Source organism: Sphaerodactylus townsendi, linkage group LG04 (genome assembly GCF_021028975.2).
Source record: "Sphaerodactylus townsendi isolate TG3544 linkage group LG04, MPM_Stown_v2.3, whole genome shotgun sequence".
NCBI lineage: Eukaryota > Metazoa > Chordata > Lepidosauria > Squamata > Sphaerodactylidae > Sphaerodactylus > Sphaerodactylus townsendi.
The window spans coordinates 158,364,529-158,378,822 of record NC_059428.1 but is presented as its reverse complement, the minus strand read 5'-3'; the positions used below and the strand labels follow the sequence as shown (position 1 = coordinate 158,378,822).

Sequence of the window (14,294 nt, the reverse complement as noted above, 5' to 3'; positions counted from 1 at the left end):
AATTTATGGAACTCGGAGCCGAGCGTTTAAAAAGCCATCCTCCATACATCCTGGGGTAAAATGATATGCGCACATACACGCACGCTCAAATAGCTGCAGCAAATCTCGGAAAGGAAGCATAAATAGACCTTTTCCAGCTGTAGCCCTTTGAATAATGATTCCCCACCATGGCATGCCACGAAGCCTTCTCCAGAACTCCCTGGCAAGTAAACACCTTCCCCGTCTTTTTGAAAAAAATATTGTCATGACAACAAGTTCGCGTGGCTCTATCAGAATGGCACGCTGAATTCACAAGCGCCGGGAAGCCATGAATTTGGAACGGTCTGTTTTTCTCTGACTCTGCTCAGGACACAAGCTAAGCTGCTGGCCGAAACCTTGTGCGACCTGAGCATGAGAAGAAAGAAAGAAAGAAAGAAAGAAAGAAAGAAAGAAAGAAAGAAAGAAAGAAAGAAAGAAAGAAAGAAAGAAAGAAAGAAAGAAAGAAAGAAAGAAAGAAAGAAAGAAAGAAAGAAAGAGGAGTTTGGATGTATACCCCACCTTTCTCTCCTGTAAGGAGACTCAAAGGGGCTCACAATCTCCTTTCCCTTCCCCCCCCCCCACAACAAACACCCTGTGAGGTAGGCGGGGCTGAGAGAACTCTTAAGAACTGTGACTAGCCCAAGGTCACCCAGCTGGCATGTGTTGGAGTGCACAAACCAATCTGGTTCACCAGATAAGCCACCACAGCACGTGTGGCAGAGCAGGAAGTCAAACCCGGTTCTCCAGATTACAGTGCACCTGCTCTTAACCACTACACCACGCTGGCTGGCAGGCAGAGGCAGGCAGGCAGGGAAGGGAAGGGAGGGAGGGAGGGAGGGAGGGAGGGAGGGAGGGAGGGAGGAAGGAAGGAAGGAAGGAAGGAAGGAAGGAAGGAAGGGAGGGAAGGAAGGAAGGAAGGAAGGAAAGGAAGGAAGGAAGGAAGGAAGGGAAGGAAGGAAGGGGAGGGAGGGAGGGAGGGAGGGAAGGAAGGAAGGAAGGAAGGAAGGAAGGAAGGAAGGAAGGAAGGAAGGAAGGAAGGAAGGAAGGAAGGAAGGAAGGAAGGAAGATATTTTTACAACATTCGTGCTCATAAAATCTCTCATATTGATCCCCACACCAATACCTCTTGGCTGATTCCACTGAAAAGTAATATATTTGAGACAGGAGCTGGTGATACACAAATTCTGTCTGTGCGGTTTGGATCTGTTATTCACACATGCTAAGGACTGAAGTCAGTGTTCAGCTGTTGTGGCCCTTTCTTATGAGCCCACTGTAATCCTAATTGCCACTTTGGGGTCAGGAAAAAAGTGTCCTCCAGGGCTGATCGGACAAGGAGTTTGAAGGGTTTCTGCCTTCCCTGGGCATAGACCAGGGCTAACTGGGAAAGTGTGGTGGTGGTGAGGATTGCTGGGAATTTCCTATGTTGTGCAGGGGGTTAGACAGATGATCCTCTATGTTTCTATCTTTGCTGAATACCTCAGACATCAGAATTTGGATTTATACCCCACCTTCCTCTCCTGTAAGGGGACTCAAGGTGGCTTATAAGCTCCTTTCCCTTCCTCTCCCCACAACAGACACCTTGTGAGGTCTGTGGGGCTGAGAGAGTTCTGAAAGAACTGTGACAAGCCCAAGTTTACCCAGCAGGAACACATCTAGTCCACCAGATAAGCCTCTCCCACTAAGGCAGGGAAGGGGGGAATCAAACCCAGTTCTCCAGATTAGAATCCAGCTGCTCTTACGTCTTAACCGCTACACCACGTTGGTGCTCCGATGAACATGCACATGTGAACCAATCCATGGAGGCCCCCAAACCATCTGTTCACAGACCAGCTGATTCCTTTGTTATCGTACATTATTTATAACGGTACCCACTGTGTTCTCAAAGGAGGGTGAGCCGAAAAACAAAAACATAGATTCCCTGCCCCAAGGAGCTTCCAGTTTCAATTCCAGTAGCGGAGAGAAGAAAGGGGAGCAGATGAGTGGAACTCGAGAGAAGCATGTGAGCACCAAAAGAAAAGGGACAATACATTTTAACCTCTGCCATTTACACCAGAATGCTGGGGCGGAGACAGCAAAATCCGGCTTTGAATTCCCGCAAAGCTTAGCAGATGGTCCTACACCAGCCAGGCTCCCTCATTCTCAGTCTGAGCCTACCTAGAGGGCTGTTGTGAGGATAAAATGGGCATGGAGAGCCCTGTAATTCTGCCCTGAGAGTTTTGGAAGATGCTCTAGTGACGAGGGAGGGCGGGAGAGAGGAAGACTTGCTAAGGATGGCAGGATTGATGGGGAGGCCCTGATTTTTCTCCCCCCCCCCCCCTGCCCCTCAGACTTTTAAACACTGCCCTGCGAGAGAGTTTTCCAGCAGGTCCACAGGAGGGGTTTTTTTCCTCACATTCCAAAGGGATGGAGAAGTCAATCTATAGCTACCAATCTTGATCCTCCTTGATCTCAGATTGCAAATGCCTTAGCAGACCAGGTGCTCAGGAGCAGCAGCAGCAGCAGCAGAAGGCCCTTGCTTTCACCTCCTGCCTGTGAGCTCCCAAAAGCACCTGGTGGGCCACTGCAAGTAGCAGAGTGCTGGACTAGATGGACTTTGGTCTGATCCAGCAGGCTCTTTCTTACGTTCTTAAGGCCATTGCTTTCACCTCCTGCCTGTGAGCTCCCAAAGGCACCTGGTGGGCCACTCATGGTGAGTAGCAGCAGTATGCTGGACTAGGATGGACTTTTGGTCTGATCCAGCAGGCTCTTTTCTCATGTTCTTAAGGCCATTGCTTTCACCTCCTGCCTGTGAGCTCCCAAAGGCACCTGGTGGGCCACTGCGAGTAGCAGAGAGCTGGACTAGATGGACTATGGTCTGATCCAGCAGGCTCTTTCTTATGTTCTTAAGGCCATTGCTTTCACCTCCTCCATTTGAGCTCCCAAAGGCACCTGGTGGGCCACTGTGAGTAGCAGAGCGCTGGGCTAGGTGGACTCTGGTCTGATCCAGCAGGCTCTTTCTTATCATGTTCTTAAGGCCATTGCTTTCACCTCCTGCAGGTGAGCTCCCAAAGGCACCTGGTGGGCCACTGTGAGTAGCAGAGAGCTGGACTAGATGGGACTATGGTCTGATCCAGCAGGCTCTTTCTTATGTTCTTAAGGCCATTGCTTTCACCTCCTCCATTTGAGCTCCCAAAGGCACCTGGTGGGCCACCGCAAGTAGCAGAGCGCTGGGCTAGGTGGACTCTGGTCTGATCCAGCAGGCTAGTTCTTTTGTTCTTATGAGTGGGGAAGTGAGAACCTTTTCCATCTGCTGACCTCCGCTGTCCTCCTCTAAGAGGCTTCGCAGGGCAAGTGCGAGACTTGAAGCAACGGTATGGATTTTTTTATAAGGTTCCGGGAACAGCTTCAAAAAAGCAATCCCAAGGCCGTTAAAAATCACTTAGCTGCTCTCTGGTTGTCCTCCTCCCCACGCACGATGCCAAACATTCAGAAATCATAGCACGGAACAAGTCCCAGATGAATGAATTTTGTCTCAAAAAAAAAGATTACTACGAGGACGAAGCGTGCTCCAGAGCAGTCGTTCCCAACCTCTTTTCACCCGCGTATCACTTGGCCACCTGTTTCCCTAAATTGTACGCCCATATTGGCAAAATTAGCAAAATCGTACACCCATATTAGCAGCAGTGGCGTAGTGGTTAAGAGCAGGTGGACTCTAATCTGGAGAACTGGGTTTGATTCCCCACTCTTGAGCTGCGGAGGCTTATCTGGGGAACCAGATTTGCTTGTGCACTCCAACACATGCCAGCTGGGTGAGGGGGGAAGGGAAAGGAGATTGTCAGCCCCTTTGAGTCTCCTTACAGGAGAGAAAGGGGGGATATAAATTCAACTCTTCTTCTTCTTCTCCTTCTAATTAATACAGTTGCTGTTTATTTCAAATGTATCTGTTGCTACTGGCCTAATGATGGGATTAAAAATGATGGAATATTACGAGGAACAAACCGTCCGTGTATATTTATACTCCAAACTCAAAAGAGACAGTGAGCTCAAAGTTGCTACTTAGTTCATTTAAAAACTGCATTGCATTCATTAATATATTTAAATTTTTGACATTTAATTTATTAATGCTCAATATTGATATGAATACTCAAAATCTTGACGATCTGATAATTCAGGAATTGAAACTTAACTTAAAACAGTGGCAAAAAACCCGCGCAATTCAATGCAGAAAATGCGGAACTACCTCACCAAACACTGGAAAAAGCAATCTGCCCTCATATGTTCACGAAGTAGTGGAGAGCAAGAGCCGGAGAACAGGCGCATGCGCAATTCAGAGGCACTCTTGCCAGAACAACAGAGCTACAGAATGCAGGCTTTTCTCGATGCTAAAATAACGAAGAAAACCCGCACTGCCACTTATAACTTAGAATTAATTTCACAACTTTTGACTTGTACTTTGTCTTACACTGTTGACGTTACTGTACCTTTCCCCTCCATTATATAATTTTTTGCATACCCCCAAATGTTCTGGAATGTAGTCGTGGGGGTACATGCCCCCCAGGTTGAGAACCACTGCTCCAGATGGCACAAACCGGATGCTTTCACACACCCTGAGTAATTCACTTCCAGCCCACTTTCAACGCACACAGAACTGTTTCTTTTTAATGGTATGAAACAGCAGAATCCATTTGCAAACCATTGTTAAGTAGTCTGGGCGTGGGGGACGGAGGGGGGTTGTGGTTCAGTGGTAGAACATCTCCTTCCTATGCCAAAAATTCCAGGTTCAGTTCCCAGCATCTCCAGTTAACAAGAAGAAGAGGAGTGGGGAATCAAACCCAGAATAAATCACTTTCAATCCACTTTCAATGCCCTTTGCAGCTGGATTTTACTGGGTGCAACAGCAAAATCCACTTGCAAACAATGTGGAAGTGGATTAAATGCGCATTATTCTGCATATGCGGAAGGGGCCTTAGACACTCCTAAAACTCTCCAGGCGGTTTAAACGGGAGCTGTCCAAAGTGCTGGTTTCCATGTTGCCCAGCCTTGTCAATGCCACACGCCAGGACTCCCTCCCTTGACACCCTCCCATAACCTCCACCTGATCAGAACAACGCTTCTTGATACAGGTCCTGCTTCCTAAAAGCCAGCATGGTGTACTGGTTAAGAGCAGGTGGATTCTAAACTGGAGAAGTGGGTTTGATTCCCCATTCCTCCACCTGAGTGGCAGAGGCTTATCTGGTCAGCCAGATGCATTTCAGCACTTCTACATTTCTGCTGGGTGACCTTGGGCTAGTCACAGTTTTTTGGAGCTCTCTCAGCCCCACCTGCCCTGGCTACAGGTCTGTTATGGGAGAGGAAGGGAAAGGAGCTTGTAAGCCGCCTAGAGTCTCCTTACAGGAAAGAAAAGTAGGGTATAAAGCCAAACTCTTCTTCTTCTTTTTCTTCAAATTATAGGAAAGCAGTTATTTGTGGAACAGGCATATTTGTAGGAGGCTAGGATTCTCGGGTGCAGGGAAACAGAGGCGAGTGGAAATCTCCAGGAATGTCTCACTCGGAGTTGGCAACTCCAGTCGCCTTGCAAACAGGCCTGAGGCAGGGTGCCATTTTAAAGCATGAATAAGAATAAGGCCTCAATGTTAACCCCAAACAGTTCTGCAGCTGAGCATCTGATTGTAAGATCAAGGACAGGCACCTTCCATTCTGAATCATCACACATCCTGACGTAACCGAAAGGTATTAGTTACGAAGTAGCATGGATATTATTAGGCACCTTTGACCATGCGGCTACTAGAACAAGCCACAGCGTAGAATTACAGGAATGCTGACAGGTGAATTCCGATTCCCGTTGCAAAAAACCAAAATTATTGCGATCGCAGCCACAGAAGAATCTGAAAGTCTTCAGGCAATATAAGGTCAAGTGAAGGGAAATAATTTCTTCAGAGAAACTTATCAGGTTTCCTTTCAATCAATCTGCCTACAAAAGGACATCTAAAGAGCATTGATCAGGAATTGCGAGCCAGTGTAGCATAGTGGATAGAGTGTCGGGCACGCCATGCTCCTAATTCCACACTGTAATGGAGGGGAAATTTAAATGTAAATTAAAAATGTTCAAACCCACTGGCATTGCCTGCATGATTACATCACTTCTGGAGAATATCCAGAATTGATGGCAGTAGCTCTAGGAATCTGTCAGAAACTCTGTGGTAAAACCACATGTTTCCAGCCGCTTTAGATGTTCAAGGAAGCAAAGCCACCTGTCCATTCCTTCTGATGCGGAGATGGGGGAGGGAGCTAAAGGCTCACTTTATTTTTATTTGTATCCATAACAGTACCACACCTACACCATCATTCCTTGGCAAGACATCTAGGCTTAAAGAACATGCCTTCTTCTTCACGTACTACAGATAACTCTCGCCTGCGGCATTTTTGAAAAGGTATTTTGGAAACAGTAGGCTACATCTGTGTATCACTGACGAAACACTTACCCAAAGGCCATATAGAGCCAGCGTGGTGTAGCAGTTAAGAACAGGTGCACTCTGATCTGGAGAACCAGGTTTGATTCCCCACTCCTCCACCTGAGTGGCAGAGGCTTATCTGGTGAACCAGAAGTGTTTCCGCACTCCTACATTCCTGCTGGATAACCTGGGGCTAGTTCACAGTTTTTTCAGGACTCTCTCAGCCCCACCTACCTCACAAGGTGCCTGTTGTGAGAAGAGGAAGGGAAAGGAGGTTGTAAGCCACCTTGAGTCTCCAAACTCTTCTTCTTCTTATCCTCCTCCTCCTCAACTGGAGTGCCCCCAGAATGCCACCATCATGCCGATGCAGCTAGAACTGGCATAGGAGCGCTGAAGCGAAGCCAGGCACCATGGCCGGCCATCGCAGGGCACCTCAGTGGCCAGGAACCAATGGATTTGCCCACCCGCCAGGGTAAGTGCCCCAGGTAGGGGCATTAATATGATCTATTTGTTTATTTTTATGTTCTTCTATTATACCCTACCTTTCTCCCCAAAAACAGCCCTGTGGCACAGAGTGGTAGCTGCAGTACAGCTGTCCAAGCTCTGCTCATGACCAGAGTTCGATCCCAATGGAAGTCAGTTTCAGGTGACTAACTCAAGATTGACTCAGCCTCCCATCCTTCCAAGGTTGCTAAAATGAGTACCCAACTTACTCGGGGTTTAAGTGTAGATGATTGGGGAAGGCAACAGCAAACCACCCCATAAGTAAAGTCAGCCTAGTAAACATGATATGAAATCACCCTGTGGGTCAGAACCTTTACCTTTCAAAATACATAAAAGGAAATCATGAAACTGTGTTCTAATGGTTCCAACTCTCTGGTCTACCAATGTTAGGACTGTCTATTCCAGTGGTGGCGAACCTATGGCACAGATGCCAGAGGTGGCACTCGGAGCCCTCTTTGTGGGCACGCACGCACAGAGTTTGTCATGTTGGGGGGGAATTCCCCCACACACACACATCTAGGCTGGCCTGGGCTGCTGGACTTGATTTGCGTGCACCTCAGCGAGCAGGGAGGCTGGTGGGCCTGGTGCCTGTGCTCCAGGTGGCTGCTGCCGGGCAAAGATGCTGGGGAGAGGCATTGCAGCCATGCATGTGCCACTCTGCTGGAGGCTACAACATGCTGGCCCCTCAAGGAGGGGGTTATTTTAAATTGCCGCGTTGGCACTTGCGATAAATAAGTGGGTTTTGGGTTGCAATTTGGGCACTCGGTCTCGACAAGGTTTGCCATCACTGGTCTATTCGGACAGGCAATCGCTTTTCCCAAGAGCTCTCCCACAGCATCTACTAACCCACGCCGAGAACTGAACCAGGCACCTCCCGCACACAAAGCAGACGCTCGGCCACTGAGTCACGGCCTCTCTTCCAAACACACACAAATTCTACTAACAAAACTAGCGCTTATTTTGGACGTCTGAGGAGGCGAATGCTTCTCGAAAGAACTTTCTGAGAAGAACGCTGTAAAAAGATGTCACCCAAACATCGGAATATCTGGATCGTTCCTCCCTCAGAAGTTGCGCTCTCTGCCGCCCCACATCTTTAGGGGGGGAAAAATGTGCTGACCTTTTCCAGTTTCTCAAAATGTTCCCGTAAGAACTTCATGGGCCGGTCGGGCTTGGCGATGCAGAGGTTGACGATGCATTCCTTGAGGATCTGCTGGATGTTGTGTTTCTGGACGTACAGTTCGCAGCCCTTCAAACTCTCGTCGTCTTCCATGTTGCAGGAGGACGCCATCTTGGCAACAACCCTGGGCGAGAAGAACGTGAGACGTTAGCGGAGCCAAGGCCGTTCTCCAAAAGGTTGGGTCAGAACATAGAATCGTAGAGTTGGAAGGGACCCCAAGGGCCATCCAGTCCAACCCCCTGCAATGCAGGAACACACAATCAAAGCACTCCTGACAGAGGGCCATCCGGCCTCTCTTTTAAAACTTCCAAAGAAGGAGACTCCACCACACTCTAAGGCAGCGTATTCCACTGTTGAAGAAGAAGAAGAGTTCGGATTTATATCCCCCCTTTCTCTCCTGTAAGGAGACTCAAAGGGGCTGTCAATCTCCTTTCCCTTCCCCCCGCCCCAGAACAAATACCCTGTGAGGTGGGTGAGGCTGAGAGAGCTCCGAAGAACTGTGACTAGCCCAAGGTCACCCAGCTGGCATGTGTGGGAGTGCACAGGCTAATCTGAATTCCCCAGAGAAGCCTCCACAGCTCAGGCGGCAGAGCGGGGAATCAAACCCGGTTCCTCCAGATTAGATATACGAGCTCTTAACCTCCTATGCCACTGCTGCTCCTGTTAAATAGCCTTTAGCATCAGGAAGTTCTTCTTGATGTTTAGGTGGAATCTGTTTAAAAACCTCCAAAGAAGGAGACTCCACCACTCCCCGAGGCAGTGTGATCTGAAAACAAGGCCGCCTCATTGCATCCAAGACAGGCCAGGCATGTCGGTCACTTGCTCTCATGCCAGCTAAAAGACGTAAATAATCCTATCTCGTTGTCTAAAATGTCTCAAACTAATATATTGTGTAGCAGTCATTGTAAAGCAGTGTTACACTCCTCTAAAACCATTTAGGCCTGCAACGATAGATCCTTCGCTAGAGGGTTGTTGTAAGCAGGCTTGAGCCAAAAGGAAAGGCGGGATATCATAAAGACCTCAAAATAACCGGGTTTCTAAATACAGCGGGACAACCTGTCTAATTCTTTTTCTGTTTTTGCAGCACAGGTCTTAAAAACGCAGAGATTTTCAGTGGCTGCTTAAACTGTACCAAAATGGTTTGCAATATAAAATGGCTTGCGTTTAAAATATGTCATCAGTCATGTGCAGGAATCTGTCATCTGCCTTCTACAGTACTGCTGAGCTGATGTTTGGGCCTAAGGGGGAATACTGATATATTGTAATCTGCAGATATACATGTGCGCATATATATATATGCACATGTAACACATATATATATGCACATGTAATATATAAATTCACCAAAAATGGCAGAGGATCTGTTTAAACCATTACATATTATTCATCATCTAATCCTAAATTAGCCAGGAAGATTTATCCATCCAAGAACCCTTTACATCTGGGCCTATAGGAGGACCTATATTCTTAGATGTTATGGACTATGCAATCATCTCCCCGCCAGCATGGTCAATTGGCCATGCTGGCAGGGGCTGATGGGAATTGTAGTCCATAACATCTGGAGTGCCAAAGGTTCGCCACCACTGCTCTATAGCAAGAAAAACACTTGTCAGTTGCCAAACAAAAAAAGACAAGAAGATGAACTGAGAACTATATTTCGGGGGGGGGGGGGGGGGGCGTTCTCAAGTCTCAAATGAAACGAAGGCACTTCTCTGGAACTCACAACAATTGGGTTAGGAATCTGAGGGCATCAGAACCAAATTTGATAGGTCTTTCTTTCCCTCCATTCCTGCCGTCATAATAAATATTGGTCCCAAATATAAGGATGCAGATCCCTCACTGGGGAAGAACGTAAAATAAAAGATGGGGGGGGGGGGTAGGTGAGGGATGAGAACCTCTAGAGAAAGAACAAAACAAACCCCAAGACACACCTCTCTGTCGGACTTAATCTGCTGTGGCAGCAATGCAATTAAATTTGGGACAGATGTGAACATAGAGAATCTTTGAGCTGTAAAGACAAGAGCCTTTAAATTGGGGACAGATGTGAAAACAGAGAATCTTTGAGCTTGCAAAGAATTCCCCCCCCCCCCTTTCCTTTCACAACATTGGCTCCCTCTGTCATCCAAGAAACTGCTCTTGCAGCGCCGCCGGAGAGGTACCATTTTGAAACCCAGACGTGCAGCCCCCCCCCCCCCCCGCCGCCGCCCAGCAGAGACGGTGGCCTCAAATATCTTCAGCATTTCCCCACCTCTCACCACGGAGAAGGAGAGGAAAGAGATCCCAGCTCCTTCACGGCGGCTGCGTTTTGTTCCGGATTCAGAGCTCAGCCATTGTTGCTAGGGGAAGGACTCAGACGAAAGGATGGAGTGCGGAACAGAGGAAGGATGTCGGAAACCCAGAAAGGATGGGGTCAGGGGAAAGAATCCGCACATTGGTGCTGAGGTGGGGAACAAGGAAGGTTAGATGCACGTTAAAAGAGGACCAAAATAAATACCTGGCTTGCTGGATCAGAACCAAGCAGGAGAGACCCCCTCCTTCCTTTACCTCCTGTTATGCTGCAAAGATGCCCCCTCCTCTTCCTCCAGATGCTGCTGGGTCGTATCTCCTCCCCTCTCTTGCTTCCTCAGGGGGAAAAAAAGGAAGCCTTTGCACAGAAAAAGGTTTGGACCAATGGCTCTCCCTCCCCACACGCACCCCTTCCACTCCCAGAGATGTTTCCGCTTGCACACAAAGCGTTAAGGCTCTGCTCGGGCACCAGCCAGGAGATTTCCCTACACAGGAAGTTCCCAGCTGCTGTCAGTCATGTCACCAAGCTCGGCCTCCCTCCTGCAGGGAAAACACACAAACACACAGACACACACACAGTGGGGGCCTGCTCCAGGCCCTGTGGGATGCTGGTGGCAGCGTCTGTCAGGATGCACTTAAATCCTAGTCACCCACAAAGGGACATGCACGCACATATAATAGCATCCATGCGTTATGCGGAGGAACCTTGTAACCAGTCTCTTTGCAAAGAGGGCAGTGTTGCCAGCTCCAGCTCAGGGGATTCCTGGATATTTGGTGCGGAGCCTAGGGAGGCACAGATTTGGGGTGGAGTGGGGTTGACAACTTCCAGGTGACGGCTGGAGATCTCCGACTGTTACAACTGATCTCCAGGCAACACAGGTGAATTCACCTGGAGAAAACAGCTTCTTTGGAAGATGGACCTTGTGGCATTATATACTCCCTTGAAGCCCCTCCCCTCCACAAACCCCACCCTCCATAGGCTCCACCCCCAGAATCTCCAGGTGCTTCCTAACTGGAAGCTGGCAACCAAAAAAGGTTTATTATACCTCGGCAAGGTATAATGCCATCAAACAGCTGCCACAGGAGGCAGAGCTAGCCACAGAAGTTCAGGGGCGGAGGTTGTGCATAACTCCAATAGGAACCCTTCAGCATTTCAGGCAAAAGCTGTGTATGAGAGGATGCTCCTTTAAATGAATGTATTGTTTCAAAATATTTTTCCGGCGTACTTTCAGCCATGCAGCGAAGATCTTTGTTCTGTGGTCTCCGCCGCCGAAACAACAGTTTTAAAAATCTGCACTGGCAATCAGATCTCCAGTGGCCGATCAAAAGTCTTGCTGGGCAAAAGGCCCACCCAACCCTTCCCATTTTTTAAAACCACTTGGCAGATGCCGGGAAAGGTGCTGGTCGCTACCACGACGGGGACCCAGGATTAAAGAATGCAAATCTGTTGTTATGTGCCCTTAAGTCACTTCCAATTTATGGCAACCCTATAAATTAACACTTTCCAAAATGTCCTCTTGCTCAGGTCTGGCAAACTGAAGGCTGCTATTTTCCTTATGGAGTCAACCTATCTCGTGTTGGGTCTTCACCTTTTCCTAGCAAGGAATCTGCTGCTGATCTCTATGGCCCCTTCTGCACACGCAAAATAATGCGTTTTCAAACCACTTTCACAACTGTTTGCAAGTGGATTTTGCTATTCCGCACAGCTTCAAAGAGCACTGAAAGCAGTTTTAAAGTGCATTATTCTGCATGTGCGGAATGAGCCTATGTATTTTTTTTCTTTCCATCACTTAAAATTGCCTTGTTCAAAACATATAAATGCTCAATACATTTTTTTAAAGCAAATTTTTTTTCCCTCTCTATCGGGTTAGCAGTGGGAAGGGCACGGACAGAAGCCTGGACAATTGGATTGACTTTTGTCAGTTTCGTCCTGAATGAGCAAAGTCACCTTAAGCCAGTTAGGAGCGAACGAAATTGACAACAGAAGTTGCTTTTGCAGGAGGAAATTGACAAGGAACTGCTGCAGTGACCATGATGCTTTCCTGCATGGAGGATGAGGGAAAGGAGAAAACGTCTCCAAAGGGAGTTTGGGCAACTATATGGGAAGCATAGGTAAAGGCCAGGTTTTTGGTGGGATGGAAAAATATTGACTCTCAAGGAAACAGTGGGATATAAATCTAACAAAATATATTAAAAATGGGGTGCTGTGTGGTTTCCGGGCTGTATGGCCGTGTTCTAGCAGCATTCTCTCCTGACGTTTCGCCTGCATCTGTGGCTGGCATCTTCAGAGGATTCTAGCAGCATTCTCTCCTGACGTTTCGCCTGCATCTGTGGCTGGCATCTTCAGAGGATCAGATCCTCTGAAGATGCCAGCCACAGATGCAGGCGAAACGTCAGGAGAGAATGCTGCTAGAACACGGCCATACAGCCCGGAAACCACACAGCACCCCAGTGATTCCGGCTGTGAAAGCCTTCGACAATATATTAAAAATACAATATCCATCTAGAGGTGGATTGTTACATATTTTGCATGTTTTTATTCAGTTTTATCTTATCTTGTATTATTTGATTGTTGCTAAAGACCCTGAGTCTGGCCTAGGCCAAGAAAAACCGGGATATAAATCTAACGAAATATAACAAAAGCACAATATCGATCTGGAGATCGATTGTTATATACTTTTGTCTGATTTTATCCAGCTTTGTCTTATCTGGTCTTATCTGATTGTTGCCAGACAATCAAATCAGAACAATCCTGGGAGGGAGGCTAGACCAAGAAACAGCAGGATATAAATGTAGGAAACCATAATAATAATAAAAAACCATCCATCTGGAGGTGTAGGCCAGTGATGGCGAACCTATGGCACGGGTCCCAGAGGTGGCACTCAGAGCCCTCTCTGTGGGCACGCACAGAGTGCCCCCTCCACACATCTAGGCTGGCCGGGGCCGCTGGGCTCGATTATTAGCATTAAACCTAAGACCTAGTTTTGGGGAAGTAGTGTAGGTGTAAGGATGGCAGTTTTGTCTGTTTCTCTCCCAGCCACCTGGCCTTGACCGAATGCCTCCACCCGGGCGACGGGCCAGAACCGGCGGCAACAACCTTGGTGGACGGCTTATCTTGCTGTCCAAGATGAGCATTCCGTTCCCATGAGGTGGGCCTGGATGGAGGGGGAAGGGACTGAGTACGTTATAACCTGTAGTTTGGGCGGGAGGTCTCATTCCTGTCATGCCGTGTGTGTGTGCTTTCTAAGATGTCTGAATAAACGGTCTTACATCCAAAAGCCTTTTATTTCTGCTCTTTGGAATCTTTTACATTGGCGACAGGAATCATTTTTTTACCTTTACTGTCACATTGAAGTGGATCTCTGGTGTTTCGGTTATGCAGAGATTGAATGTGCTTTGACCATGTGGAAGGCACCATAGCCCCCATAGAGGGCTTCGAGCCTTCCTTCCGATTCCGAGGATCTAGGAGATGGAGATGGGTAGACTTCTCTGGTGACTCTCCCCCGACCTAGAGACAGTAACAATGAAGTTTGCCCCTGTTCCATTGGGATGATCAAGGTGGGACCGACTTGGAGATGCATGAAACGCTTGGTGCGCTGTCCATGGATCGGCTTCCACCGGTTCGCTTCCGACAATGAGTGGATTACAAACCCCAAATGCAACCAGTCCCTGAGGAACTGGGACTGACGACCATCCATGCTGACATTCCAGGAATCCATCTAAAGATTCCTAGACAAGTACTTCGATGATATCCCCAAGGAGCAGCAGTGGCATAGTACCGGGCTGGCCCCAAAACTACGGCTGAGGCTGGAACAATGACGAGGGTCGGATCGATGATCGGTAGAGGGTTCCATACTAAACCTGGCGGCCTGCGAGCC

The 14,294-nt window shown here is 48.1% G+C and overlaps 1 protein-coding gene across 1 annotated transcript in view; it reads right to left on the bottom strand.

Moving 5' to 3' along the window:
* PRKAR1B (protein kinase cAMP-dependent type I regulatory subunit beta) overlaps window positions 1-10,830 on the bottom strand; it is a 109,729-nt gene extending 98,899 nt beyond the window's left edge. Inside the window, exons 1-2 of the mRNA XM_048493750.1 lie at window positions 10,625-10,830; window positions 8,071-8,254 (exon numbers count right to left, since the gene is read on the bottom strand). Of these exons, the coding sequence (XP_048349707.1) occupies window positions 8,071-8,241 (171 nt within the window). The 5' untranslated portion in view covers window positions 8,242-8,254; window positions 10,625-10,830. The remainder of the gene's footprint in view (window positions 1-8,070; window positions 8,255-10,624) is intronic.
* Window positions 10,831-14,294: the final 3,464 nt, after the last annotated feature.